We start from the raw sequence: 26,626 nt of genomic DNA, 5'->3' as shown, positions 1-26,626 counted from the left end.
TAAAGGGAGTGCTCCTAATCTCAGTTTGTTACTTGTATAAAAGACACCTATCCACAGAATTAATCAATCAGATTCCAAACTCTCTACCATGGCCAAGACCAAAGAGCTCTCCAAGGATGTCAGGGAGAAGATTGTAGACCTACACAAGGCTGGAATGGGCTACAAGACCATCGCCAAGCAGCTTGGTGAGAAGGTGACAACAGTTGGTGCGATTATTCGCAAATGGAAGAAACACAAAAGAACTGTCAATCTCCCTTGGCCTGGGGCTCCATGCAAGATCTCACCTCGTGGAGTTGCAATGATCATGAGAACGGTGAGGAATCAGCCCAGAACTACACGGGAGGATCTTGTCAATGATCTCAAGGCAGCTGGGACCATAGTCACCAAGAAAACAATTGGTAACACACTACGCCGTGAAGGACTGAAATCCTGCAGCGCCCGCAAGGTCCCCCTGCTCAAGAAAGCACATATACATGCCCGTCTGAAGTTTGCCAATGAACATCTGAATGATTCAGAGGACAACTGGGTGAAAGTGTTGTGGTCAGATGAGACCAAAATGGAGCTCTTTGGCATCAACTCAACTCGCCGTGTTTGGAGGAGGAGAAATGCTGCCTATGACCCCAAGAACACCATCCCCACCGTCAAACATGGAGGTGGAAACATTATGCTTTGGGGGTGTTTTTCTGCTAAGGGGACAGGACAACTTCACCGCATCAAAGGGACGATGGCGGGGCCATGTACCGTCAAATCTTGGGTGAGAACCTCCTTCCCTCAGCCAGGGCATTGAAAATAGGTCGTGGATGGGTATTCCAGCATGACAATGACCCAAAACACACGGCCAAGGCAACAAAGGAGTGGCTCAAGAAGAAGCACATTAAGGCCTAGCCAGTCTCCAGACCTTAATTCCATAGAAAATCTGTGGAGGGAGCTGAAGGTTCGAGTTGCCAAACGTCAGCCTCGAAACCGTAATGACTTGGAGAAGATCTGCAAAGAGGAGTAGGACAAAATCCCTCCTGAGATGTTTGCAAACCTGGTGGCCAACTACAAGAAATGTCTGACCTCTGTGATTGCCAACAAGGGTTTTGCCACCAAGTATTAAATCATGTTTTACAGAGGGGTCAAATACTTATTTCCCTCATTAAAATGCAAATCATTTTATAACATTTTTTACATGTGTTTTTCTGGATTTTTTTGTTGTTATTGTCTCTCACTGTTCAAATAAACCTACCATTAAAATTATAGACTTATCATTTCTTTGTCAGTGGGCAAATGTACAAAATCAGCAGGGGATCAAATACTTTTCCCCCTCACTGTACACCTTAGCCAAATACATTTAAACTCAGTTTTTCACAATTCCTAACATTTAATCCTAGTAAAAAATCCCTGTTTTAGGTCAGTTAGGATCACCACTTTATTTTAAGAATGTGAAATGTCAGAATAATAGTAGATAGAGATTTATTTCAGCTTTTATTTATTTCATCACATTCCTAGTGGGTCAGAAGTTTACATACACTCAATTAGTATTTGGTAGCATTGCCTTTAAATTGTTTCGGGTAGCCTTCCACAAGCTTCCCACAATAAGTTGGGTGAATTTTGGCCCATTCCTCCTGACAGAGCTGGTGTAACTGAGTCAGGTTTGTAGGCCTCCTTGCTCACACACGCTTTTTCAGGTCTGCCCACACATTTTCTATAGGATTGAGGTCGGAGCTTTGTGATGGCTACTGCAATAACTTGACTTTGTTGTCCTTAAGCCATTTTGCCACAACTTTGGAAGTATGCTTGGGGTCATTGTCCATTTGGAAGACCCATTTGCGACCAAGCTTTAACTTCCTGACTAATGTCTTGAGATGTTGCTTCAATATATCCACATAATTTTCTTTCCTCATGAAGCCATCTATTTTGTGAAGTGCACCTGTACCTCCTGCAGCAAAGCACCCCCACAACATGTTGCTGCCATCCCCATGCTTCACGGTTTGGATGGTGTTCTTTGGCTTGCAAGCGTCCCCCCTTTTCCTCCAAACATAACAATTGTCATTATGGTCAAACAGTTCTATTTTTGTTTCATCAGACCAGAGGACATTTCTCCAAAAAGTATGAAAAAAGTTTTAAAAAGTATGATCTTTTCCCCCATGTGCAGTTTTTCCCCCATGTGCAGTCTGGCTTTTTTATGGCAGTTTTGGAGCAGTGGCTTCTTCCTTGCTGAGCGGCCTTTCAGGTTATGTCAATATAGGACTCGTTTTACTGTGGATATAGATACTTTTGTACCCGTTTCCTCCAGCATCTTCACAAGGTCCTTTGCTGTTGTTCTGGGATTGATTTGCACTTCTCGCACCAAAGTACATTCATCTCTAGGAGACAGAACGCGTCTCCTTCCTGAACGGTATGATGGCTGCGGGGTCCCATGGTGTTTATACTTGTGTACTAGTGTTTGTACAGATGAACGTGGTACCTTCATTCGTTTGGAAATTGCTCCCAAGGATGAACCAGACTTGTGGAGGTCTACAATCTTTTTTCTGAGGTCTTGGCTGATTTCTTTAGATTTTTCCGTGATGCCAAGCACAGAGGCACTGAGTTTGAAGGTAGGCCTTGAAATACATCCACAGGTACACCTCCAATTGACTCAAATGATGGCAATTAGCCTATCAAATGCTTCTAAAGCCATGATGTAATTTCCTGGAATTTTCCAAGCTGGTTAAAGGCACAGTCAACTGAGTGTATGTAAACTTCTGACCCACTGGAATTGTGATACAGTGGATTATAAGTGAAATCTGTCTGGAAACAATTGTTGGAAAAATGACTTGTGTCATGCACAAAGTAGATATCCTAACCGACTTGCCAAAACTACAGTTTGTTAACAAGAAATTTGGTGGTTGAAAAACGAGTTTTAATGACTTCAACCTAAGTGTATGTAAACTTCTGACTTCAACTGTACTTTTTGAAATTACCGCCGCCTATGAGCTAGAATTGGAATCTTTAACTGTGCTAATGCAGATTTTTTAAAAAGCAGTAATGGAGAGCACTGCATAATATGGTGATCTTAGCAAATTAGTCATTTTTGGTAAGTACTTGGGGCAGCCATCTTTCTGCATGTCCACTATTATTTGGTGACAGCCAAGGGATATGAAAGATTCAGAAATGTAATTTCTCCTTTTTATTATAGTAGGCTTAGTAAAAGAGAATGAACATTCCTACAGAAATAAAGACACTTGTTCTGTAGCCTATAGAAAAAGATGTCTGCTGAGGAAATGTAGGATTACAAAAATTGTATTAATTTGAAATTAATAAAAATATGCATTGTCTGTTTAAATTGAAGACAAATAGGCTCCACATGTTAATAAACATACCCTTCACCCCCCCTCCCAAACACACTTTTTAATTTACTTATTTATAAATCTTAAACAAGATCGAATCCACCTGATGTGATGTCATCAAATGCCTGTTGAAAAAAATGGACTCTCGACTCAGAGTCCATTCATTCTGCCTTTATAGAGGGAGGTGAGACTTCCAGGGGGTCATTCTCTTCCTTGTATCCCCCCTCTGCAGTATCCGAGGGCCCCAATTTATATCTGCCCTGCAGATGCCACCCATAGAGCCCTCCTAGCACTAGCACACAAACACACACAGCCAGGAGAAATGATACTGCCACCAATTCACTATGGTAATTCTTGGCTGTTAAGGGTTCATTGTGGTTGACAATGTCTTCTGGTTTCTCACTGCTGGACTGGGGGTCTGGTGTCATATCCTCTGGCTTCTCAGTACTGGAATTGGTGTCTGGAGTCTTGTCCTCTAGATTCTCAGTCGTGGACTGTGTTTCTGGAGTCTTGTTGGTTGTGGTTACGTCTGTGGTGATGACTGGATCCTCCCCAAAGTTGATGAGGTCTAGCTTGTCAGTGTCGCTTGGGATTTCCATCATGGTGGTCATCTGGTCTTTAGTCTCTGTGGTGGTGATCCGAATTTGAACGGCTGGAGTATCAATGACCCGAGGAGAGACACTCTGTCTCACAGTGTAGATAGCTGCTGTCTCCTCATAACCCCTCTCCACAGAGATGCAGTGGTAGATTCCGAAGGTGTCAGGTGTGGCCATGAAGACCAGATTCTCATCTCTAGAGTGAAAGAAGAGGTGGTGGGGCAGAACGCTGGCTTTGGCGGACTTCCAACTCAGGGTTGCCAGATTGGAGGATCTGGAACACTTCAACCTCACTACTTCATTTAGCTGTGCGTACACCTCCACTGGGGATAGAATGTGAGCACAGACAAATTAATGAGTTATACATACTACAGAGCGCTCAATGCTTAAATATAATGGTTTATTACTGGTTTTATTACTTTATAACCCCAATACACTTGTGTCTAATTGTAGTGATCACCTGGCAGAGGTTTAGCTGTGAGGGAACCTTGACACTCCTTCATCACGTTGCCATGCTCCACATCCTGCCGTCTGACAGCAACAACACATACAAATGCAAAGATGGAGTGAGAGAAAGAGAGATGGAAAGGTAGGTGAGAGAGAGGGATGTCCATTAACATTGGTGCCCTGACTGTGTTCTCTTCATTGCACAAATGCATGCATGAGTGCTAGGCTGAGATGTCATCGATTTTACAATTTTTTATAAAAAGAAAAATTATGAATGGAAATGCCACGTGGAACCATCAGTATGTGGAGGCCAGTGATTAATCTAAAGATCTAAAGTTGGACTCACGCATTGGCTGGAATGGCAGACACACTGGCACAGTGTCCACTGGCAGGGTCCCAGCCACAGAGGGGGTCTCGTGCCAAAACACACTGGGCACAGCTCTTATAGGACGAGCACTGGGATACAGGCACCTGGGTCACCCCTTCAGAGGTTCCCACATAAAGCACACCCTGCAATAGGAGGAACAGGCATCAAATGGCTTTAGTGGATGAAAGGCCACAGACAGTATACAGAGAGATGCCCATTGAAAACATACATTGACAAAAGTTAAGATTGAACAAATGTGTACCTTGGAGGTGGAGAGAAGTATGTTTTTCACCAGCTGTGTTTGTCTGAACACTTGGATCTCCTCTATGATGTGGGTATCCTTGTTCAACAGCACAGCTTTGTGGAGAAACCCAGACTCTGACCAAGAAAAGAGTGAAAGACAAAAGTTGCAAACAAAAGAAAATGTGCTGTGACAAAATTATCTGCCATCAAATTTGGGATAGGAGTAGTATCACCACATGAGCAATCGGACAGAGGTTTACAGACCAAGATTGAAGAGCAATGTCCAGATTGAAAATAACTATGACACACCACTGAGCAGGAAGAGTATGGTGTAGTCCTGTCCATTGGCCGCTTTTGTCCGTAGTGCAGCAATCCGACTGTAGCGCTGGTCAGGGGAGTTGAGAACTGGTGCATTGCCTATCGGACGCACACTTCCACTGGCTAGGAAACTTTCCTTGACTGCCATTAGAGTGGTGTCTGAGGCATTGTCCAACCCACACTGTCAACAAAAAGGCCATAAACTCAGTCATTACAATTGCCACGAGGGAAACACAGGGGGTAAAGAGGATTTGGTCATTAGGCTAATTGCACAAGTCCATAAATTAACAACTATATAAATCTATTATAGCCACTGCAAAAAAAAAATAGGTAAGCCATGAGAATGGATCCTTATAAAGGATATTGTTCTCAACCCTGCCCATATACCCTAATCTACCCTGAGTATACAAACATTAAGAGCACCTGCTCTTTCCATGACATAGACTGACCAGGTGAAAGCTATGATCCCTTATTGATGTCACTTGTCAAATCCATTTCAATCAGTGTAGATGAAGGGGAGGAGAAAGGTTAAAGAAGGATTTTTAAGCCTTGAGACAATTGTGATATGGATGGTGTATGTGTGCCACTCAGAGGGTGAATGGGCAAGACAAAGGATTTAAGTGCCTTTGAACAGGGCATGGTAGTAGGTCCCAGGCGCACCGGTTTGTGTCAAGATCTGCAACGCTGCTGGGTTTTTCACGCTCAACAGTTTCCCATGTGTATCAAGAATGTTCCACCACTCAAAGGACATCCAGCCAACTTGACCCAACTTTGGAAAGCACTGGAGCAAAGATGGGCCAGCATCCCTGTGGAACGCTTTTTGAAACCTTGTAGAGTCCTTGCCGCAACGAATTGAGGCTGTTCTGAGGGCAAAAGTGGGGGAGTGCAACTCAAGATTAGGAAGGTGTTCTTAATGTTTGGTAAACTCAGTGTATACTTCTACAGTATAGGATTGGCCCATCCACACCTTGCCCAGGTTGCTACTCTTGTCCATGCGAGGACTCCATTGGTGGTTTTGGAATATCTTGTAATTCCCAGCAAACACATCTTTGATGTCCCCAAGCCGAAAGGCACACACAGCAGACTGCCCTGAAGCCACTGACCTGGGAGTGGAAGAGGAGAGAGGAGATATAGACAGAGGGTAGGAGGCCAGCAGGAAAGAGGGATGTGAAAGAGGGGGCAGAACAATATAGAAAAAACTATTTTGTGAGAAAGTTAACCCAAATATTGGCACAATTGTTTGGTCATGTCATTAGACCTCCAGACATCTCATCTTACATATGCAGTTAGACTTTGGCATGCTCTCGCTCACCATTGGGATGTGAAGACACCATAGAAAATAATATCTTGTGTGGAGTAGCCCTCCGATGGAGTGAGGGTGAACACATCCTGGATGATATTGAAAGGCAGCTCTTTGGGAGGCCGACAGAGAAGTTCGGCTTTAGCAAAGGAAGTCCAGCGTTTCTGCAGGATGCGCTCTCCCCCAATGTCATCCTGACACACCCACGGACAACATATTTGTTTAGTAATAATCATGACATGGTTCACTTTTTGGGGCACTTTGTTTTGAGTGTTCTGAATACACCTCTGGCCTTTTACAGTGCCTTCAGAAAATATCCACACCCCTGGACTTTTTCCACATTTTGTTGTGTTACTGCCTGAAAATACTGCCACAATACCCCATCATATCAAAGTGGAATTACAGTGAGCTCCAAAAGTATTGGGACATTGACACATTTTTTGTTGTTTTGGCTCTGTACTCCAGCACTTTGGATTTGAAATTATACAATGACTATGAGGTTAAAGTGCAGACTGTTAGATTTAATTTGAGGGTATCTTCACACGTCAACCGTTTAGAAATTACAGCACGTAATTACCTAGTCTTCCCGTTTTAGGGGACCAAAGGTATTGGGACAAATTCACTTGTGTATTAAAGTAGTCAAATGTAGTATTTGGTCCCAAATTCATAGCACACAATGATTACATCAAGCTTGTGACTTTACAAACTTGTTTGATGCATTTGCTGTTCGTTTTGGTTATGTTTACGATTATTTTGTGCCCAATGGAAATGGTAAATAATGTATTGTGCCATTTGAGTCACTTTTATTGTACATAAGAATAGAATGTTTCTAAACACTTCTACATTAATGTGGATGCTACCATGATTACAGTAGCCCTGAATGAATAGTGTATAATGATTGGTGAGAAAGTTAGATGCACAAATATCATTACCCCAAGACATGCTAACTTCTCTATTTGTTGTCTTAAGGGGGAAGATGTTACAAGGTTTGGTTTTTCCATTTATGTTTTGAGGTTGGACTTTTGCTGGTCAGCACATAGGGCGTACTGATTGGTGTCAGTATGTTTTACACCTGTGCTGGCTTGTCCATTTTGTTAGTCGGAAGGTGTTTCAACTGAGCTGGCCCATGTGCTATTTAAGGGTGGCTGACCCAGTACTCCAATTGTCTTGATAGTTGCGTTAGGGGAGGTTAGCATTTTTTGGCAGGTATGATATTTGTGCATTTGTAACTCTCACTCACTCATTATTCATGATTCTGTACCCCACACATACAATTATCTGTTAGGTCCCTCAGTCGAGCACTGATTTTCAAACACAGATTCTACCACAAAGACCAGGGAGGTTTTCCAATGCCTCACAATGAAGGGTACCTATTGGTACAGTTGAAGTTGGAAGTTTACATACACCCTCCTGCAGCAAAGCACCCCCACAACATGATGCTGCCACCCCCGTGCTTCACAGTTGGGATGGTGTTCTCCGGCTTACAAGCCTCCCCCTTTTTCCTCCAAATATAATAATGGTCATTATGGCCTAACAGTTCTATTTTTGTTTCATCAGACCAGAGGACATTTCTCCAAAAAGTACGATCGTTGTCCCCATGTGCAGTTGCAAACTGTAGTCTGGCTTTTTTATGGTGGTTTTGGAGCAGTGGCTTCTTCCTTGCTGAGCGGCCTTTCAGGTTATATCGATATAGATACTTTTGTACCTGTGTCCTCCAGCATCTTCACAAGGTCCTTTGCTGTTGTTCTGGGATTGATTTGCACTTTTCGCACCAAAGTACATTAGTCTCTAGGAGACAGAACGCGTCTCCTTCCTGAGCGGTATGACGGCTGCATGGTCCCATGGTGTTTATACTTGCGGCCTATTGTGTGTACAGATGAACGTGGTACCTTCAGGCGTTTGGAAATTTCTCCCTAGGATGAACCAGACTTGTGGAGGTCTACCATTTCTTTTCTGCGGTCTTGGCTGTTTCTTTTGATTTTCTGATTATGTCAAGCAAAGAGGCACTGAGTTTGAAGGTAGGCCTTGAAATACATCCACAGGTACACCTCCAATTGACTCAAATGATGTCAATTAGCCTATCAGAAGCTTCTAAAGCCATTACATCATTTTATGGAATTTTCCAAGCTGTTTAAAGGCACAGTCAACTTAGTGTATGTAAACTTCTGACCCACTGGAATTGTGATACTGTGAATTAAAAGTGAAATAATCTGTCTGTAAACAATTGTTGGAAAAATGACTTGTGTCATGCACAAAGTAGATGTCCTAACCGCTTTGCCAAAACTATAGTTTGTTTACAATAAATTTGTGTAGTGGTTGAAAAACAAGTTTTAATGTCTCCAACCTAAGTGTATGTAAACTTCCGACTTCAACTGTAGATGGGTAACAAATAAAACAAGCAGACATTGAATATCCCTTTGAACACGGTGAAGTTATTAATTACACTTTGGATGGTGTATCAATACACACAGTCACTACAAAGACACATGCATCCTTCCTAACTCAGTTGTCGGAGAGGAAGGAAACCGCTCAGGGATTTCACCATAAAGCCAATGGTGACTGAGTTTAATGGCTGTGATAGGAGAAAACTGAGGATGGATCAACAACATTGTAGTTACTCCAATACTAACCTAAATGACAGAGTGAAAAGAAGGAAGCCTGTACAGAATACAAATATTCCAAAACATGCGTCCTGTTTGGATTAAGGCACTAATGTAAAATTGCAAAAAATGTGGCAAAGAAATTAGCTTTATGTCTTGAATACAATAAGAGTTAGGTTTGGGGCATATCCAACAACACATCACTGAGTACCACTCTTCATATTTTCAAGCATGGTGGTGGCTGCATCATGTTATGGGTATGCTTGTCATTGGGAAGAATTAGGGAGTTTTTTTTTGTTGGATCAAAATAAACGGAATAGAGCTAAGCACAGGCAACATCCCAGAGGAAAACCTGGTTCAGCCTGCTTTCCAACACTGGGAGACAAATTCCCCTTTCAGCAGAGCAATAACCTAAAACAGAAGGCCAAATATACACTGGAGTTGCTTACCAAGATGACATTGAATGTTCCCGAGTGGCCTAGTTACAGTTTTGACTTAAAATGACTGTCTAGCAATGATCAACAACCAACTTGACAGAGTTTGAAGAATTACAAAAAGAATAATGTGCAAATGTTGTAAAATCCAGGTGTGCAAAGCTCTTAGAGACTTACCCAGAAAGATTCACAGCTGTAATCACTTCCAAAGGTCATTCTAACATGTATTGACTCGGGTGTGAATACTTACGTAAATTAGATATGTCTGTATTTTATTATCAATACATTTGCAGAAATGTCTAAAAACATGTTTTCACTTTGTCATTATGGAGTATTGTCGGCAGATTGGTGAGAAGAAATATAATTTCAATCCATTTTGAATTCAGGCTGTAACACAACAAAATGTGGACTAAGTCAAGGTGTATGAATACTTTCTGAAGGCACTGTAAATACTCTCCTGTCAGTAATCACAGATGAAGCAGTCACATTTCTGCCTTGTGAAAAAGATAAGTTGCATCTCAAGAGGGTTCTCATATCCTTCTGAGTAAATCTGTGCATAGGAGAATGGGGAGGGACACTGGCCTACCATTCTACCAGGCTTAGGGGGCAATTCCTACTCAATTCAGGTAATGATTTGAATTTGAATTAATTAATTGGAGAAGTTAACATGTTATATTCAATGAGGATTTGTTTCCCAATTCATTAACTGGATTAATGTTAATTTCTCCTATATTAAATGGAATCGAAGCCCCATCCTGTTACTTACCTTGCAGACCTGGGCTACTCGCGCTACTTTGAACTCATCCAGGAAGCTGTACTCATTTCCAACTTCACTGAAGAAGAAGTACACCTTCCCCTCGCTGGTGTCAGATGCGGAACTGACGAAAGTGGGCTCTGAAATAAAAGGAAATTACACAAACATCTCAGACAATTACACAAACATCTATTCAAGCACAGACAGGTAATACACAACATTGTATGTGGACACCCCTTCGAATTAGTGGATTTGGCTATTTTAGCCACACCCGTTGCTGACAGGTGTGTAAAATCGAGCACACAGCCATGCAATCTCCATAGACAAACATTGGCAGTAGAATGGCCCATACTGAAGAGCTCAGTGACTTTCAAAGTGGCACTGTCACAGGATGCCAACAAGTCAGTTTGTCAAATTTCTGCCCTGCTAGGCCTGCCCCGGTCAGTGCTGTTACTGTGAAGTGGACACGTTTAGGAGCAACAACGGCTCAGCCACAAAGTGGTAGGCCACACAAGCTCACAGAATGGGAGTGCTGAAGCGCGTAGCTCGTATAAATCGTCTGCCCTCGGTTGCAACACTCACCACCGAGTTCCAAACTGCCTATGGAAGCAACATCAGTAAAATAACTGTTCGTTGGGAGCTTCATGAAATGGGTTTCAATGGCCCAGAAGCCGCACACAAACCTAAGATCACCTTGCGCAATACCAAGCATTGGCTGGAGTGGTGTAAATCTTGCCGCCATTGGACTGGAGCAGTGGAAACGCGTTCTCTGGAGTGATGAATCACTCTTCACCATCTGGCAGTCCAAAGGACGAATCTGGGTTTGGCGGATGCCAGGAAAACGCTGCCTCCCCAAATGAATAGTGCCAAATGTAAAGTTTGATGGACGAGGAATAATGGACTGGGGCTGTTTTTCATGGCTTGGGCTAGGCCTCTTAGTTCCAATGAAAGGAAATCTTAACGCTATGGCATACAATGACATTCTAGACATTTCTGTGCTTCCAACTTTGTGGCAACAGTTGGGGAAGGCCCTTTTTTTCTTTCAGCATGACAATGCCCACGTGCACAAAACACGTTTTTTTTCTAGACCGGTGTGGAAGAACTTGACTGCCCTGCACAGAGCCCTGACCTCAACCCCATCGAACACCTTTGGGATGAATTGGAACGCTGACTGCAAACCAGGCCTAATTGCCCAATATCAGTGTCCGACCTCACTAATGCTCGTCGTTGAATGGAAGCAAATCCCTGCAGCACTGTTCCAACATCTAGTGGAAAGCCTTCCCAGAAGCGTGGAGGCTGTTCTAGCAGCAAAGGGGGGACCACCTCCATATTAATGCCCATGATTTTGTAATGAGATGTTCAAAGAGCAGGTGTCCACTTACCTTTGGATATGTAGTGTAACTATTTTCTTGCCAATTCAACAGTTGCAAAATCAGTGAATGTAGAAGAGTTCAAATAACAATCAAAGTTTGACATGTTGATATATTTAGTCATTCTTAATACACAATTAAATGTGAAGAATCGGTTTTGTTGTGTGCAGAATAGGGAGAACAACAGGGTATCCAGCACAGAGCCCTGGGGGGACACCAGTTGGTTATGTTCTGTTACTTGAGCTGAAGCTAACACAAAGGTGTATATTGAATTGGTATAGAGCTTGCCGGCTTGTAGTCCTAAAAATTGGAAATAAGTTACCTCTGGTATGTTTGGCCATTCCTATAGGGGAAATTAATGTGGAAAGAATGGGGTTTTGGGATAAACGTAGAAATTAGGTCTGAGGTTAACACACGCTTAGGAGATCTTATAACTTTTGTTCTATGAGATAATATCAGTCAGTTAACATGACCTTTATGAATTATGAAGACCATGTGCTTGTTTTGAATACATAACTGATTCAAAATTCACAAAAAAATTACATTAGCTGATGAAGATTATCTCATAGAACAAAACATATAAGATCTCCTAAACCTGTGTTTAATCCCATGAAAAAAGTACTACAGAACTTACTATAGAAATCTATAGTAAACTATAATATTATGTAGAATACTATACTACACACTGTAGTATCCCACGATCGTGTAGTGTTTACTATAGAATGTTGTAGTATACTGTCGAATACTACAGTAGTATCAGGAAAAACACTACACTTTAATTATAGTAAATACTACAGTATTCATTTTTGCATATCTCCAACAGGCCTCCCGAGTGGCGCAATGGTCTAAGGCACTGCATCGCAGTGCTAGCTGTGCCACTAGAGATTCTGGGTTCGAGTCCAGGCTCTGTTGCAGCCGGCTGCGACCGGGAGACCCAGCATCATCTGGGTTAGGAGAGGGTTTGTCCCATCGCACACTAGCGACTCCTGTGGCGGGCCAGGCGCAGTGCACGCTGACACGGTCGCCAGGTGCACGGTGTTTCCTCCAACACAGTGGTGTGACTGGCTTCCGGGTTAAGTGGGCATTGTGTAAAGAAGATGCATGGCTCTCGACCTTCGCCTCTCCCGAGTCTGTACACAATGAGACAAGACTAACTACCAATTGGATACCATGAAATTGGGGAGAAAATGGGGTTTGTAAAAATATATATATATATATATATTTGTAGAAAAAAGAACAAATAAATATAAATTAAAAAAAATTTATAGACAAACTCAGCAAAAAATTAACATCCTTTTTCAGGACCCTGTCTTTCAAAGATAATTCGTAAAAATCCAAATAACTTCACAGATCTTCATTATAAAGGGTTTAACTTCTATGGGCTACGTGGGACGCCCACCTGCGGGACATAGCCAGTGAAATATCAGGGTGGCAAATTCAAAAACAACAAAATGTCATAATTCAACTTTCTCAAACATACAACTATTTTACACCATTTTAAAGATACACTTCTCCTTGAAGTAACCCCATTGTCCGATTTCAAAAAGGCTTTACAGCAAAAGCAAAACATTAGATTATGTTAGGAGAGTACATAGACAAAAATAATCACACAGCCATTTTCCAAGCAAGGACATGTGTCAATAAAATCCAAAACACAGCTAAATGAAGCACTAACCTTTGACGATCTTCATCAGATGACACTCCTAGGACATTATGTTACACAATACATGTATGTTTTGTTCGATAAAGTTCATATTTATATCCAAAAACAGCATTTTACATTGGCGCGTGATGTTCAGAAAATGTATTCCCACCAAAACGTCCGGTGAATGTGCACATCAATTTACAAAAATACTCATCATAAACGTTGACAAAATATATAACAATTATTTAAAGAATTATAGATAGACTACTCCTGGATGCAACCGCTGTGTCAGATTTTAAAATGGCTTTACGGAGAAAGCACATTTTTCAATATTCTGAGTACATAGCTCAGCCATCACAGCGAGCTATTCAGACACCCGCCAAGTTCGGGCAACCTAAACTCAGAATTAGTATTAAAAATATTCTCTTACCTTTGCTGATCTTTGTCAGAACGCACTGCCAGGACTGCTACTTCCACAAGAAATGTTGTTTTTGTTCAAAATAATCCATATTTATGTACAAATACCTCTGTTTTGTTCGTGCGTACAGATAACTTATCCAAAGGCATAACGCGCGAGCGCGGAACCAGAGACGAAAAGTCCAAATGTTCCATTACCGTACTTAGAAGCATGTCAAACGCTGTTTAAAATCAATCTTTATGGTATTTTTAACGTAGAATTGCGATAATATTCCAACCGGACAATAGCATATTAATTCAAGAAGAAAAAGAAGGAATGGCGCGCTCGCGTGACCGAGCATATCCAATCCCTTTGTTGCCAGGCAGTCCACTCAGAAACTGAGCTTCTATTATCTGCCCAGTAACAGGAGAACGCTCAAACCACTTTCTGAAGGCTGTTGACAGCCAATGGAAGCCTTAGGAAGTGCAACATCACCCCACAGACAATGTAGTTTCGATAGAGAATCAAAAGAAGAACTTCAATTCTCAGACTTTCCACTTCCTACTTGGATTGTTTCTCAGGTTTTTGCCTGCCATATGAGTTCTGTTATACTCACAGACACCATTCAAACAGTTTTAGAAACTTTAGAGTGTTTTCTATCCAAATCTACTAATTATATGCATATTCTAGGAGTAGTAACCAGATTAAATCGTGTAAGTTTTTTTATCCGGCCGTGAAAATACTGCCCCCTATCCCAAAGAAGTTGACACTAACAGCTTACAGACAATAGGCAATTAAGGTCACAGTTATGAAAACTTAGGACACTAAAGAGGCCTTTCTACTGACTCTGAAATACACCAAACGAAAGATGCCCAGAGTTCCTTCTCATCTACATGAACGTGCCTTAGGCATACTGCAATGAGGTGTCATGACGTTGGCCTCTTTGAGTACAGGGAGGACAGTTGACCCCCTCCCCCTTGCACCATCCCCCAACCTACCTCCCCCCACCCAGGCCCTGTGTGAAAGGGTTGTAAAACTCTAAGAGGAGAATCTCTTGCCACATGGCCCATAGAGAGACACAGGAAATTCTTCCAACTCACAGAATTGGGGAGCCAAGCGACATTTGTGTTCTGGAGAAGGTATGGAAGACTGGTGAAGAATCCAGCTACGAACTGGTCCGCTTGGTACAATTTTGTGATACTCAGAAGAGACAATATAGCCATATTACCATAAACTGTTTATATAATAGCCTCAGTGATGGGACTTGCATCCAAATGGTTGTATAGAATGTATTAATAAGGATAAAGCTATTTGTAATACATTGAGATGCTATGTACTGATGTTAATGTGATAGAATTGTATTTCTGTACCAAGCTTAACTCAGTCATCGGCACGCCCCCAAGGACACAGACAGGACCAGGCGTCATGTGACATGTTCACTATAAAACCCCACCCTGATTTACTTTCTTCGGACCAGGCCTCCACTCCATTGCGAGTTGGCCAATAGGTTTGACCATCCAATCCATCTACTGAAAGTGAACCATACCACGTGGTTAACTTTTAGACTATTGATACCGACAGAATAAGAACAAGTCTTTGATATTAATTAATAGTCTGCAGCTAGAAATTATATCATTGAACGCGAAGACCGACGAAACATCCATTCTATAACGACATTAATGAATGTCACTTTGAAAGATCCATTCTAACCGAGAGAGAGAGAGCGAGAGAGAGAACGCGGACAAAACTCTCCAACAGAATACTACAATATTCACTGTAGTGTGTTTGCTGACTACTACAGTACACTACAGTGAATACTACATTTAAGTCCGCAAAAACACTACAGTGAATACTATAGTATGTACATATACCATAGTATACTATATGATTTTTTAATGTGGGATATCAGACCTTATCTTCAGCGTTTATCCAAAAACCCTCTAAAACTCCCATTCATTTCCCCATAGGCTTTGGCCAACGAGCAATGGCGGAGTAAGTGGCCAAAAAAATATGTCATTACTATTGCGCTCTATTTGTTGAAGACCACTCACCATTCAAGGTCACTGAGGTATCCTGGCTAACATCTGGGCGACCATCTTTACTGAGATGGCGGGAGACCATTGGTGTCTTACCCAGGAAGTCATTTGTAGTGGCTGTGAAAAGCTCACCATCTATAGAGAAACATGTTCAAAATTGAGGTATCCGAGTGACAAGAACAAAATACAAAGTACAGCATTTTTTTGGGAAGTGTTGGTGTCTTCTTGGAAATTGTCATGTGGCATTGTCACCAAGGCAGTCCACTAATTCAGCTACAATTGGCTCATTATCAATCTCACCAACAGAGATGGCTGTGTTTCTTTGATATGGGTTGAACGGGCAGCAACCTTTTGCATCATTGTACTTCCTGGGGACCTTGGCCATGGTGAGAGTGTCTGTGTCCTGAGAGAATGAGAGAGAAAGGGACAGACACATTGAGAAAGGGGGAGAGGGGAGGAATTATAGGACCATACGTGGGAAAAAGAGAGAAGGGTCATTGAAAGTGTGTTATAGTTTCATTATCATATAAATACTCTGTCTATCCAAATATGATGTAAAGGAGAAGAACAGAAGGCATTAGGAGAGTCTAGGAGATCTGCTGAGTCTTACCATATAGGTATCATGAGGGTTGTATGCAAATGTTCCACAGGCATACAAGTGGGTGGCATTGATGGGTTGCAGCACTCGCACAAAGTTGGGACAGTCCGTCTGAGGAAAATAAGTACATAGGCAGATATCAAAGAGGTGAGAGTGGTTCTCATGGTTTCTTGTGAAGGCAAGTGCATGCATTGAAGTGCAAGATGACTCAATGAATACCGTTTCTTTCTTGCCCTTAGTGGTACACATATGAAGAACATCTGGAGGGGGCTTCCAATCCATCTATAGGAGAAACAGACAGAGAGAATATTTGTAAGACTGTAGGAAACTTTTATAAACTTATCTCTGATGAAATAAGATAGCTCCCTCTTCCGCTCGAATGTGCCTACCTTAGTCTTCATGGTTATGACATCAGGCTTGCTGACATCCAATGATAGCACAGCATCTTGTGCCCCTACAAACAGAGTGAAGCCGTCGTCACTTAGCAACAGTGTGGTGGTGTTTTTACTGTCTGGTCGCCTGAATAAGGGAAGAGGTCTCTCTGGGCTTTCTGAAAGGAAAGGCAAATAAAAATGGTATGATTATGATGTATGCTTATTGTGTGGACCAGCAGTTAACACCGGACCATGGGTATTGATGCATTCTTCGTAAATTGTGTTTGATACCCTTCCATTTATTCCATTTATTCAATAAGCCTTTCCTTCAATAAGCCCCCCCACACACACACACACACAGACACAGCTAAAAAGTTATAATGGGGTTCCATAATGTAGTAGCTAGTGCTCACTTTTAGACTGTGAGAGTTAGCTCATATTCTCATCTCTTTTTACCACAACTTTTTACCACAACCATTGTAAAACGGCATACGTACTGTGTATATATATGTATCCAAACAAAAACTCAGACTCTATGTGGTCTCACTTTTGAACATGTAGAACTGTGCACAGTTTAATTTTAGATTTTGAGTGGCTTGGCCTTTGAATCTATCATCTTGACATCTCTGATTGTGGTCATTGACTTTCTTGTAAAACTGTATGCAAGCAAATGAGTCAAAAAGAGCAAAAAAAGAAACTGTCAAAATACTGTACTGTAGCTGACGACTGTGTGATCACGCTCTCCGTAGCCGACGTGAGTAAGACCTTTAAACAGGTCAACATTCACAAGGCTGCGGGGCCAGACGGATTACCAGGACGTGTGCTCCGGGCATGTGCTGACCAACTAGCAGGTGTCTTCACTGATATTTTCAACATGTCCCTGATTGAGTCTGTAATACCAGCATGTTTAAAGCAGACCACCATAGTCCCTGTGCCCAAGAACACAAAGGCAACCTGCCTAAATGACTACAGACCCGTACCACTCACGTCCGTAGCCATAAAGTGCTTTGAAAGGCTGGTAATGGCTCACATCGACACCATTATCCCAGAAACCCTAGACCCACTCCAATTTGCATACCGCCCAAACAGATCCACAGATGATGCAATCTCTACTGCACTCCACACTGCCCTTTCCCACCTGGACAAAAGGAACACTTATGTGAGAATGCTATTCATTGACTACAGCTCAGCGTTCAACACCATAGTACCATCAAAGCTCATCACTAAGCTAAGGATCCTGGGACTAAACACCTCCCTCTGCAACTGGATCCTGGACTTCCTGACGGGCCGCCCCCAGCTGGTGAGGGTAGATAGCAACACATCTGCCACGCTGATCCTCAACACTGGAGCTCCACAGGGGTGCGTGCTCAGTCCTCTCCTGTACTCCCTGTTCACCCACGACTGCATGGCCAGGCACGACTCCAACACCAGCATTAAGTTTGCAGATGACACAACAGTGGTAGGCCTGATCACAGACAACGACGAGACAGCCTATAGGGAGGAGGTCAGAGACCTGGCTGTGTGGTGCCAGAATAACAACCTATCCCTCAACGTAACCAAGACTAAGGAGATGATTGTGGACTACAGGAAAAGGAGGACCGAGCACGCCCCCATTCTCATCGACTGGGCTGTAGTGGAGCAGGTTGAGAGCTTCAAGTTCCTCGGTGTACACCTCAACAATAAACTAGAATGGTCCAAACACACCAAGACAGTCGTGAAGAGGGCACGACAAAGCCTATTCCCCCTCAGGAAACGAAAAAGATTTGGCATGGATTCTGAGATCCTCAAAAGGTTTTACAGCTGCAACATCGAGAGCATCCTGACTGGTTGCATCACTGCCTGGTATGGCAATTGCTCGGGCCTCTGACCGCAAGGCACTACAGAGGGTATTACGTATGGCCCAGTACATCACTGGGGCTAAGCTGCCTGCCATCCAGGATCTCTACACCAGGCTGTGTCAGAGGAAGACCCTAAAAATTGTCAAAGACCCCAGCCACCCCAGTCATAGAGTGTTCTCTCTACTACCGCATGGCAAGCGGTACCAGAGTGCCAAGTCTAGAGCAGTACCAGAGTGCCAAGTCTAGGACAAAAAGGCTTCTCAACAGTTTTTACCCCCAGCCATAAGACTCCTGAACAGGTAATCAAATGGCTACCCGGACTATTTGCATTGTGCCCCCCCCCCCAAATACCTCCCCCCAAACACTCTTTTTACGCTGCTGCTACACTTGGTTTATCATATATGCATAGTCACTTTAACCATACATTCATGTACATACTACCTCAATTGGGCCGACCAACCAGTGCTCCCGCACATTGGCTAACCGGGCTATCTGCGTTGTGTCCCGCCACCCGCCAACCCCTCTTTTACGCTACTGCTACTCTCTGTTCATCATATATGCATAGTCACTTTAACCATGTCTACATGTACATACTACCTCAATTAGCCTGACTAACCGGTGTCTGTATGTAGCCTCGCTACTTTTATAGCCTCGCTACTGTATATAGCCTGTCTTTTTACTGTTGTTTTATTTCTTTACTTACCTATTGTTCACCTAACACCTTTTTTGCACTATTGGTTAGAGCCTGTAAGTAAGCATTTCACTGTAAGGTTACATCTGTTGTATTTGGCGCACGTGACAAATAATCTCTGATCTGATTTGATTTGGAGAAATAGGGGATATAATGGACCATTGTTTTGATTGGGTAACAGCTTGAGGGGAAAAGTAAATGAAGTATGAAAAAAAAAATACAATATTGGATGCCCCATGTAGCATAAACCAACCACAACTGTCACCTGACCTAAACATGTATTATCAGGCAGTCTGTGCTTATAGTGTATTTAAGTGTGTCTGTCCATACAGTCTGTCTGTGGCCTTGGTCAGTAGTTCCCAAACTGTGGGGTGCAGGCAGGGCGTGGGGGTCCAGCTTTCAACTTACTCTTGAAAGTTGTAATAGTAGAATGCACGAGGAGCCATTTGGAAATTGGGTAGTGCATCATCCGTTTCCCTCATTATGTCTGTCATTGCATACCTTAGAGAGCTATTTATAACTTGTCAGAAATGTCCAGGTCAACTAGCCCATGTCAGCTAAAGTATTTTAGCTAGGTTTTTTAGCCCAGAGATTCTGTTGGAACGTATGCGTCACTCAAATGTCACATGAATACACATTAGACATGGCAAAATCTATAGAATTGCAAGATAATTAGCTTTAAAACTGCAACATTTTCTCTTCACCCCATGACAAAAGGGTTAAAATTGCAGGAAATAAGCTTTAAACCTGCTAAATATTCTCTCCGCCAATAAAAGAGGTGTGTGTCATGAACAGCTTGTGTCAAAAACAGTGCTTGTGCCCATAGAAATAGACGTGGCGCAAGAGCGTATGGGGGGGCGAGGGATGTTCCCCAATGCTGGAAGTGGGGCCTGAGTGAAAAGGTCTGGGAACACCTGGCCTGGGTTATGTGACTTGGTGTCTATCGTGCCATCGTGTTTCATACCACTGTGATTTCTTAAGGTTTAGAGGAAGAGGCACAAACTGAAACTCAAGTGACGTGCATACAGCCACATTGCTATGCGCAGTCTCAGCAGTTCAACATGAGAAAGTGTTTTTCATATTATATCCTGACAAATTATATATTTACATGAAATAAACTTGAAATAATATCTGACTTGCCTGAATGCTGCATCTTTGCAAGATTCACACACACATGCAAATACATAAAAACCCAGTAAATGGACATGAAAAAACAATAATGAATCAAATGTTTTACTAACCGAGGGGGAAGGAGATCCGTGGAGGTTCCAACCCTAGTGAAGGGGTCAGGAGAAGCCCCAGTAGAGCAGAGAGACGCCAAGCCAGGCTCCCATATTCCATGATGGGGGTGCTCCTCTCAACAGGACCGGCTGGAATACCTGGATGGAGATTGAGGCAGAGGATGTGAAAGGATCTGTTGTTGAAGAGGACTTCCTCATATGAGCACAATGTGCTGAGAGCATGCTGTGCTGAGAGCTTTGTTACACACTTGAAAAAGGTGTTGCAATGTTGTGGCCTGCATCGTCTGATTTCCTCTCGTCATCACCATAACTCGAAAAGAGTGCCTTTTGCGCCCCTTTGATATTTTAAGTAGAAATTGTGCACCAATATTGAATTTTTTAAAGACTGTTATAATAAATAAGTGCCCCGTTAATATTGACAATATGGAGAATTCAATAAATCAGATTTTTAATATGAATAAAGACTTGCAACCTCTGATTTTAACCCACTTAACTCCAACATTTCTCCAAGTTTTCACCATCATCGTAAAGCCATAGTTATTTTGTTGCATTGACAAATTCATTTCTGAATATTATTATTAATTTCCTGTGATTAGTGATTAATTTACCTCTGTCCCTCATTTTAAGGTCAACTTTGTTACATGAAACTAACTCTCAATGTAATATGGTAACATTATTCTGTTATAAATATTTTTTTCAAAAGAAACTTTGAACATTTAACCTAGTCGATTTCTGTTGCCCCGTGGAAATCAAATTAGCATAATATCCCATAGGGTCCAACTGCGACTTCATCTCTCAGAGCAGTCACCCCTCAGGGTCTATGCTGCCTACCTACTGATATGTCATCTCTCCGTGCAGTGCACCTCTCAGGAAAAGTAGGGGTATCGAAAGGAGTGGGCGTTTCGAAATGAACCATAATAGAAGAAGTGGGGCTTCGAAAGGAGTCTTACATGCTGACCACACCGGCCGCATTATGTGCAGGAGCGTTGCAAAATAAATAATTCAATAATTTCATCCAAACTGCTCGCATGCTTGGTTCTACTTTTGACACACTGCAAGTCCCATCTCTCCCATCTCATTGGTTTTTGGGAGCATATACCCATGTGGGTGAATGAAAGAAGAACTGAGATCGACACTTCAGTCCAGTTGGTGGTGGTAATGCACCTTAAAGTTGGTTGCCAACCGACATATAACACAAAGAAGAAGAAGTCTGAAGGAGGAGAGATTACTAGGAACTAACTAGGTTTCCCCTTTTATCTGTGGATTAATTGTCGGAGTAGAGAACAGACGATTTGTGTGACTCAAAATGGGTCAAAATTCTACAAAGATGCAGAAAAAAGGACCTTGTGCATTTCAGGTAAAATAACAACCTAATGTCTATATCCCAGGACAAATTAGCTAGCAACAGAAAGCTAGCTAGCTAAATGTCCATGAATGTTTAATGTGTTTCGACCTGTCCACAAATTAATAGTTGGTTCAGAGTTCTATTGATATTTTAACCTGCTTGTCCTGATCGCGTCAGGTGTGGATGGACAAAATCAGCATGCGTGAGATTGCCCGGTCTAGTCAGCAAGTTAACACTACAAGTGCTGGAATTCCATAACTACTAGAACCGCCATGACTTGATATTTAAATTATTATTATTATTTCAAATATAAAATAATAAATAGTAAAATGAATTTACAATTTACAAAAAAGTTAATGTTACATACATGGCTACTGGTAGGTAACATTCAAAGACAGTGAAGACATTTTTTTTTTTTTTGCATAACTGAAATTCCTTACTGTCATCTCTGCAGACCTTGACTAACGTCCGATAACCCAAACGACATCTTGAGTGGCACCTTTCGAAACCCCCACTTCTCCTTATATGGTTCCTTTCGAAACGTCCACTTCTTTCGAAACCCCCAATTTTCCTGAGAGATGACATATCAGTAAGTGGAAGCATACAGCAGAGACCCTGAGGGATGACTGCTCTGAGAGATGATGTTGCAGCTGGACCACTCTCTCAAAATCTGTCAATTTAAGCTAGAGAACAGTTTTTTCTGTTGTTTTGGATGCGTCTCAATCCACCGCAACTGCCATTCGCACTTCCGCACCTGCGGTGAAAGGTGACAGGGCTAGAGCGGTGTTTGTCAGGCCATGAAACATCGGTCTTTACACAAAATCGTCTGTAGTGTCCGAATGGTTTGGCCTACTATGACCCCTCTATGGAAAGATGAGATTCTCACAGTGGTGTTCTCCGCTTTGCTCTACGACCCCCACAAGCATCTTGGGAATCGTCTGAAGTCGGTACAGCCGATCTGACACCATCTTTCTGTAGCGTCCAAACAGTTTGGGCTACACACTAATGTAACCCCTATGTGGAATGGTGAGAGTCTCACGAACACATTTTGCTCCAGGACGCCCATAGGCTTCACAAGACTCATCTGAAAGTCCCCCGGTACCAGTTCAAACATTTATGGAAGTACAGTATATACAGTGCATTTGGAAAGTATTCAGACCCCTTGACTTTTTCCACATTTTATGTTACAGCCTTATTCTAAAATGTATTAAATAGATGTTTTTCCTCATAAATCTACACACAATACCCCATAAAAAAAACAGTTTTTTAGAAATTGTAGCTAATTGATTCTAAACAAAAAACATACCTTATTTAAATAAGTATTCAGATCCTTTGCTTTGAGACTCTAAATTTAACTCAGGTGCATCCTGTTTCCATTGACTATCCTTGAGATGTTTCTACAACCTGATTAGAGTCCCCCGTTGTAAAAAGCTATTAATTGGACATCATTTGGAAAGGCACACACCTGTCTATATAAGGTTTCACAGTTGACAGTGCATGTCAGAGCAAAAACCAACACATGAGGTCGAAGGAATTGTTCGTAGAGCTCCGAGGCAGGATTTTGTGGAGGCACAGATCTGGGGAAGGGTACCAAAACATTTCTGCAGCATTGAAAAGTCCCCAAGAACACAGTAGCCTCCATCATTCTTAAGTTTGGAACCACCAAGACTCTTCATAGAGCTGGCCTCCCGGCCAAACTGAGCAATCGGGGGAGAAGGGCCTTGGTCAGGGACGTGACCAAGAAACCGATGGTCCCTCTGACAGCGCCACAGAGTTCCTCTGGAGGTTGAACTCCTTGGCCTGAATGCCAAGCATCACCTCTGGAGGAAACCTGGCACCATCCCTACAGTGAAGCACGGTGGGGGCAGCATCATGCTGTGGGGATGTTTTTCAGCGGCATGGCAAGAGACTAGACAAGATTGAGGGAAAGATGACAAGTCTCAGAAAGATCCTTGATGAAAACATCCTCCAGAGTGCTCAGGACCTCAGTACTGAGTAAAGGGTCTGAAAACATCAAATAAGTTGTTTATTCTTTTTTTGGGATACTTCAAGGGGTCTTAAAATTCAAAATCAAATATCTAAAGGATCCTTGGTATGACCTTCTTTAAACAATTCCATATATTAGCTTTGTAGGTCAGGATGCTCTCGATGGTGCAGCTGTAGAACTTTGAGCATCTGGGGTCCCATGCCAAATCTTTTCAGTCTTCTGAGGGGAAAAAGGTGTTGTCGTACCCTCTTCATGACTGTCTTGGTATGTTTGGACCATGATAGTTTGTTGGTGATGTGGACACCAAGGAACTTGAAACTCTCGACCCGCTCCACTATAGCCCAGTTGATGTTAATGGGGGTCTGTTCGGCCCACCTTTTCCTGTGGTCCACGATCAGCTCCTTTGTCTTGCTCACATTGAGGGTGTTACGTTCCCCAGTTTCTGTTGTGGTTTGTGTATTATCATGTATGTATTTCAGGAGATGGATTCCTGAAGTTCTCAACGAGCAGCTGATTGGGCAATCAACATTGATTGTTTGGAGAGCTGACCCCGCCCCCTCATCAGGGCGCAGCTGTCTCCAATTACTAACTTCTTCTGAAGCTATATAAGCCCCAGTTCTGTTGCTCAGAAGGGAGATGATTGCTGAGAGACAAGGCTAATGGCTGAGGGTTATAGCATGTTGGTTGTTTCCAAGAATTTTGGGGGGGAAGGGGAAGGCACCTAGGGAGTGTTTAGGCAAGAGGCCCGCGGGCATACATATACCCGTAGTAGTTTGCTGTCTATGCACACTAGGAAAGACCTGGGCGGACCATCCCCTGTATTTTGGTTAGTGCACCAGGTGGTGCTAGATAGGTAAGTAGTGGGTAGTCAGGTAAGGTAGGAGAGGGGGCTTTGATATTTACTTTCTTTGCTTTGGTTCCGTCCAGCCCCTTTTTCCCAAACCTTACCACGTGAAGGAATAAATTCCCTGTTAACGGTATTCTCTGCCTATTCGTCATACTTGTTCACACCTACACTTCCCTACCTTATTCACAGCAAGGAGAGTTGAGTTGTAGCAGGGTGTTGCGTTCCCTCTTTCTAGAGGCGTGCGTAACAAGGGAGAGGTTGTTGTCCTGGTACCACACTGCTAGTTCTCTGACCTCCCTTGTCGGTGATCAAGCCTACAACTGTTGTGTTGTCAGAAAACTTAATGATGGTGTTGGAGTTGTGTTTGGCCACACAGTTGTGGGTGAACAGGGAGTACAGGAGGGGACTAAGTACACACCTGAGGGGCCCCAGTGTTGAGGATCAGCGTGGCAGATGTGTTGTTGCCAACCCTTACCACCTGTGGGCTGGCCCGTCAAGAAGTCCAGGATCCAGTTGGAGAGGGAGGTGTTTAGTCCCAGGGTCCTTAGCTTAGTGATGAGCTTTGTGGGCACTATGGTGTTGAACGCTGAGATGTAGTCAATGAACAGCATTATCACATAGGTGTTAATTTTGTCCATGTGGGAAAGGGCAGTGTGGAGTGCGATTGAGATTGCGTCATCTGTGGATCTGTTGAGGTGGTATGCGAATTGGAGTGGGTCTAGGGTATCCGGGAGGATGCTGTTGATGTGAGCCATGACCAGCCTTTCAAAGCACTTCATGGCTACCGACGTGGGTGCTACGGGGCGGTAATTTAGGCAGGTTACCTTCGCTTCCTTGGGCACAGGGACTATGGTGGTCTGCTTGAAACATGTAGGTATAACAGACTCAGTCAGGGAGAGGTTGAAAATGTCAGTGAAGACACTTGCCAGTTGGTCTGCACATGCTTTGAGTACACGTCCTGGTAATCCATCTGGCCATGCGGCTTTGTAAATGTTGACCTGTTTAAAGGTCTTGCTCACATTGGCTACCGAGAGCGTTATCACACAGTCATCCAGAACAGCTGGTGCTCTCGTGCATGCTTCAGTGTTGCTTGCCTCAAAGCGAGCATAAAAGGCATTTAGCTCGTCAGGTAGGCTCGCGTCACTGTGCAGCTTGCGTCTGGGTTTCCCTTTGTAGTCCGTAATAGTTTTCAAACAATGCCACGTCCGACTAGCGTCAGAGCCGGTGTAGTAGGATTCAATCTTAATCCTGTATTGACGCTTTGCTTGTTTGATGGTTCGTCTGAGGGCATAGCGGGATTTCTTATAAGCGTCCGGATTAGTGTCCCGCTCCTTGAATGTGGCAGCTCTAGCCTTTAGCTTGATGCGGATGTTGCCTGTAATCCATGGCTTCTGGTTGGGATATGTACGTACGGTCACTGTGGGGACGATGTCATCAATGCACTTATTGATGAAGCCGATGACTGAGATGGTATACTCTTCAATGCCATTGGATGAATCCCGAAACATTTTCCAGTCTATGCTAGCAAAACGGTCCTGTAGCGAAGCATCCATGTCATCTGACCACTTCCGTATTGATCGAGTGACTGCTACTTCCTGCTTTAGTTTTTGCTTGTAAGCAGGAATCAGGAGGATAGAATTATGGTCAGATTTGCCAAGTGTCTGCCACTAGGAGGGCCGCTTCTGGGTGAGCATTTCCTTGTTTGCGTATGGCCTTATAGAGTTGGTTGAGTGTGGCCTTAGTGCCAGCATCAGTCTGTGGTGGTAAATAGATGACTACGAATAATATAGATAACTCTCTTGGTAGATAGTGTGGTCTACAGCTAATCATAAGGTACTCTACCTCAGGCGAGCAATACCTCAAGACTTCTTTAATATTAGACATCGC

At 42.9% G+C, this 26,626-nt stretch overlaps 1 protein-coding gene across 2 annotated transcripts; it reads right to left on the bottom strand.

Annotated features, from left to right (window-relative positions):
• Positions 1–3,136: 3,136 nt before the first annotated feature.
• LOC106605438 (semaphorin-4A) lies at positions 3,137–20,812 on the bottom strand. Of its 2 annotated transcripts, none has more exons than XM_082975365.1 (14): positions 20,561–20,812; positions 16,806–16,966; positions 16,636–16,698; positions 16,429–16,527; positions 16,119–16,221; positions 15,834–15,953; positions 10,383–10,510; positions 6,595–6,776; positions 6,250–6,385; positions 5,274–5,463; positions 4,984–5,099; positions 4,701–4,864; positions 4,368–4,438; positions 3,137–4,230 (listed from the first exon to the last, which is right to left on the bottom strand). In XM_082975365.1, the coding sequence occupies exons 1-14, from the start codon at positions 20,658–20,660 to the stop codon at positions 3,473–3,475; spliced, it is 2,391 nt and encodes a 796-aa protein (XP_082831491.1). In that variant the 5' UTR covers positions 20,661–20,812; the 3' UTR covers positions 3,137–3,472. The 2 variants fall into 2 exon arrangements, with proteins under 2 accessions (XP_082831491.1, XP_082831492.1); XM_082975366.1 differs by having other exon boundaries at positions 16,806–16,870; positions 20,561–20,810.
• Positions 20,813–26,626: the final 5,814 nt, after the last annotated feature.

Source organism: Salmo salar, chromosome 05, assembly GCF_965601325.2.
Source record: "Salmo salar chromosome 05, fSalSal1, whole genome shotgun sequence".
Classification (NCBI taxonomy): Eukaryota; Metazoa; Chordata; class Actinopteri; order Salmoniformes; family Salmonidae; genus Salmo; species Salmo salar.
The sequence above is the reverse complement of the archived record's forward strand: the minus strand, read 5'-3'. Positions and strand labels throughout refer to the sequence as shown.

What these genes read in the sequence shown, in the direction of transcription:
- LOC106605438 (XM_082975365.1), bottom strand. Translation starts at nt 20,660, where the DNA reads ATGGAATATGGGAGCCTGGCTTGGCGTCTCTCTGCTCTACTGGGGCTT. An exon ending in ACGGATCTCCTTCCCCCTCG is followed by an intron (nt 16,967 to 20,560) that starts GTTAGTAAAACA and finishes CTTTCCTTTCAG; the next exon opens with AAAGCCCAGAGAGACCTCTT. An exon ending in TACTTCTCTCCACCTCCAAG is followed by an intron (nt 4,865 to 4,983) that starts GTACACATTTGT and finishes CTCCTATTGCAG; the next exon opens with GGTGTGCTTTATGTGGGAAC.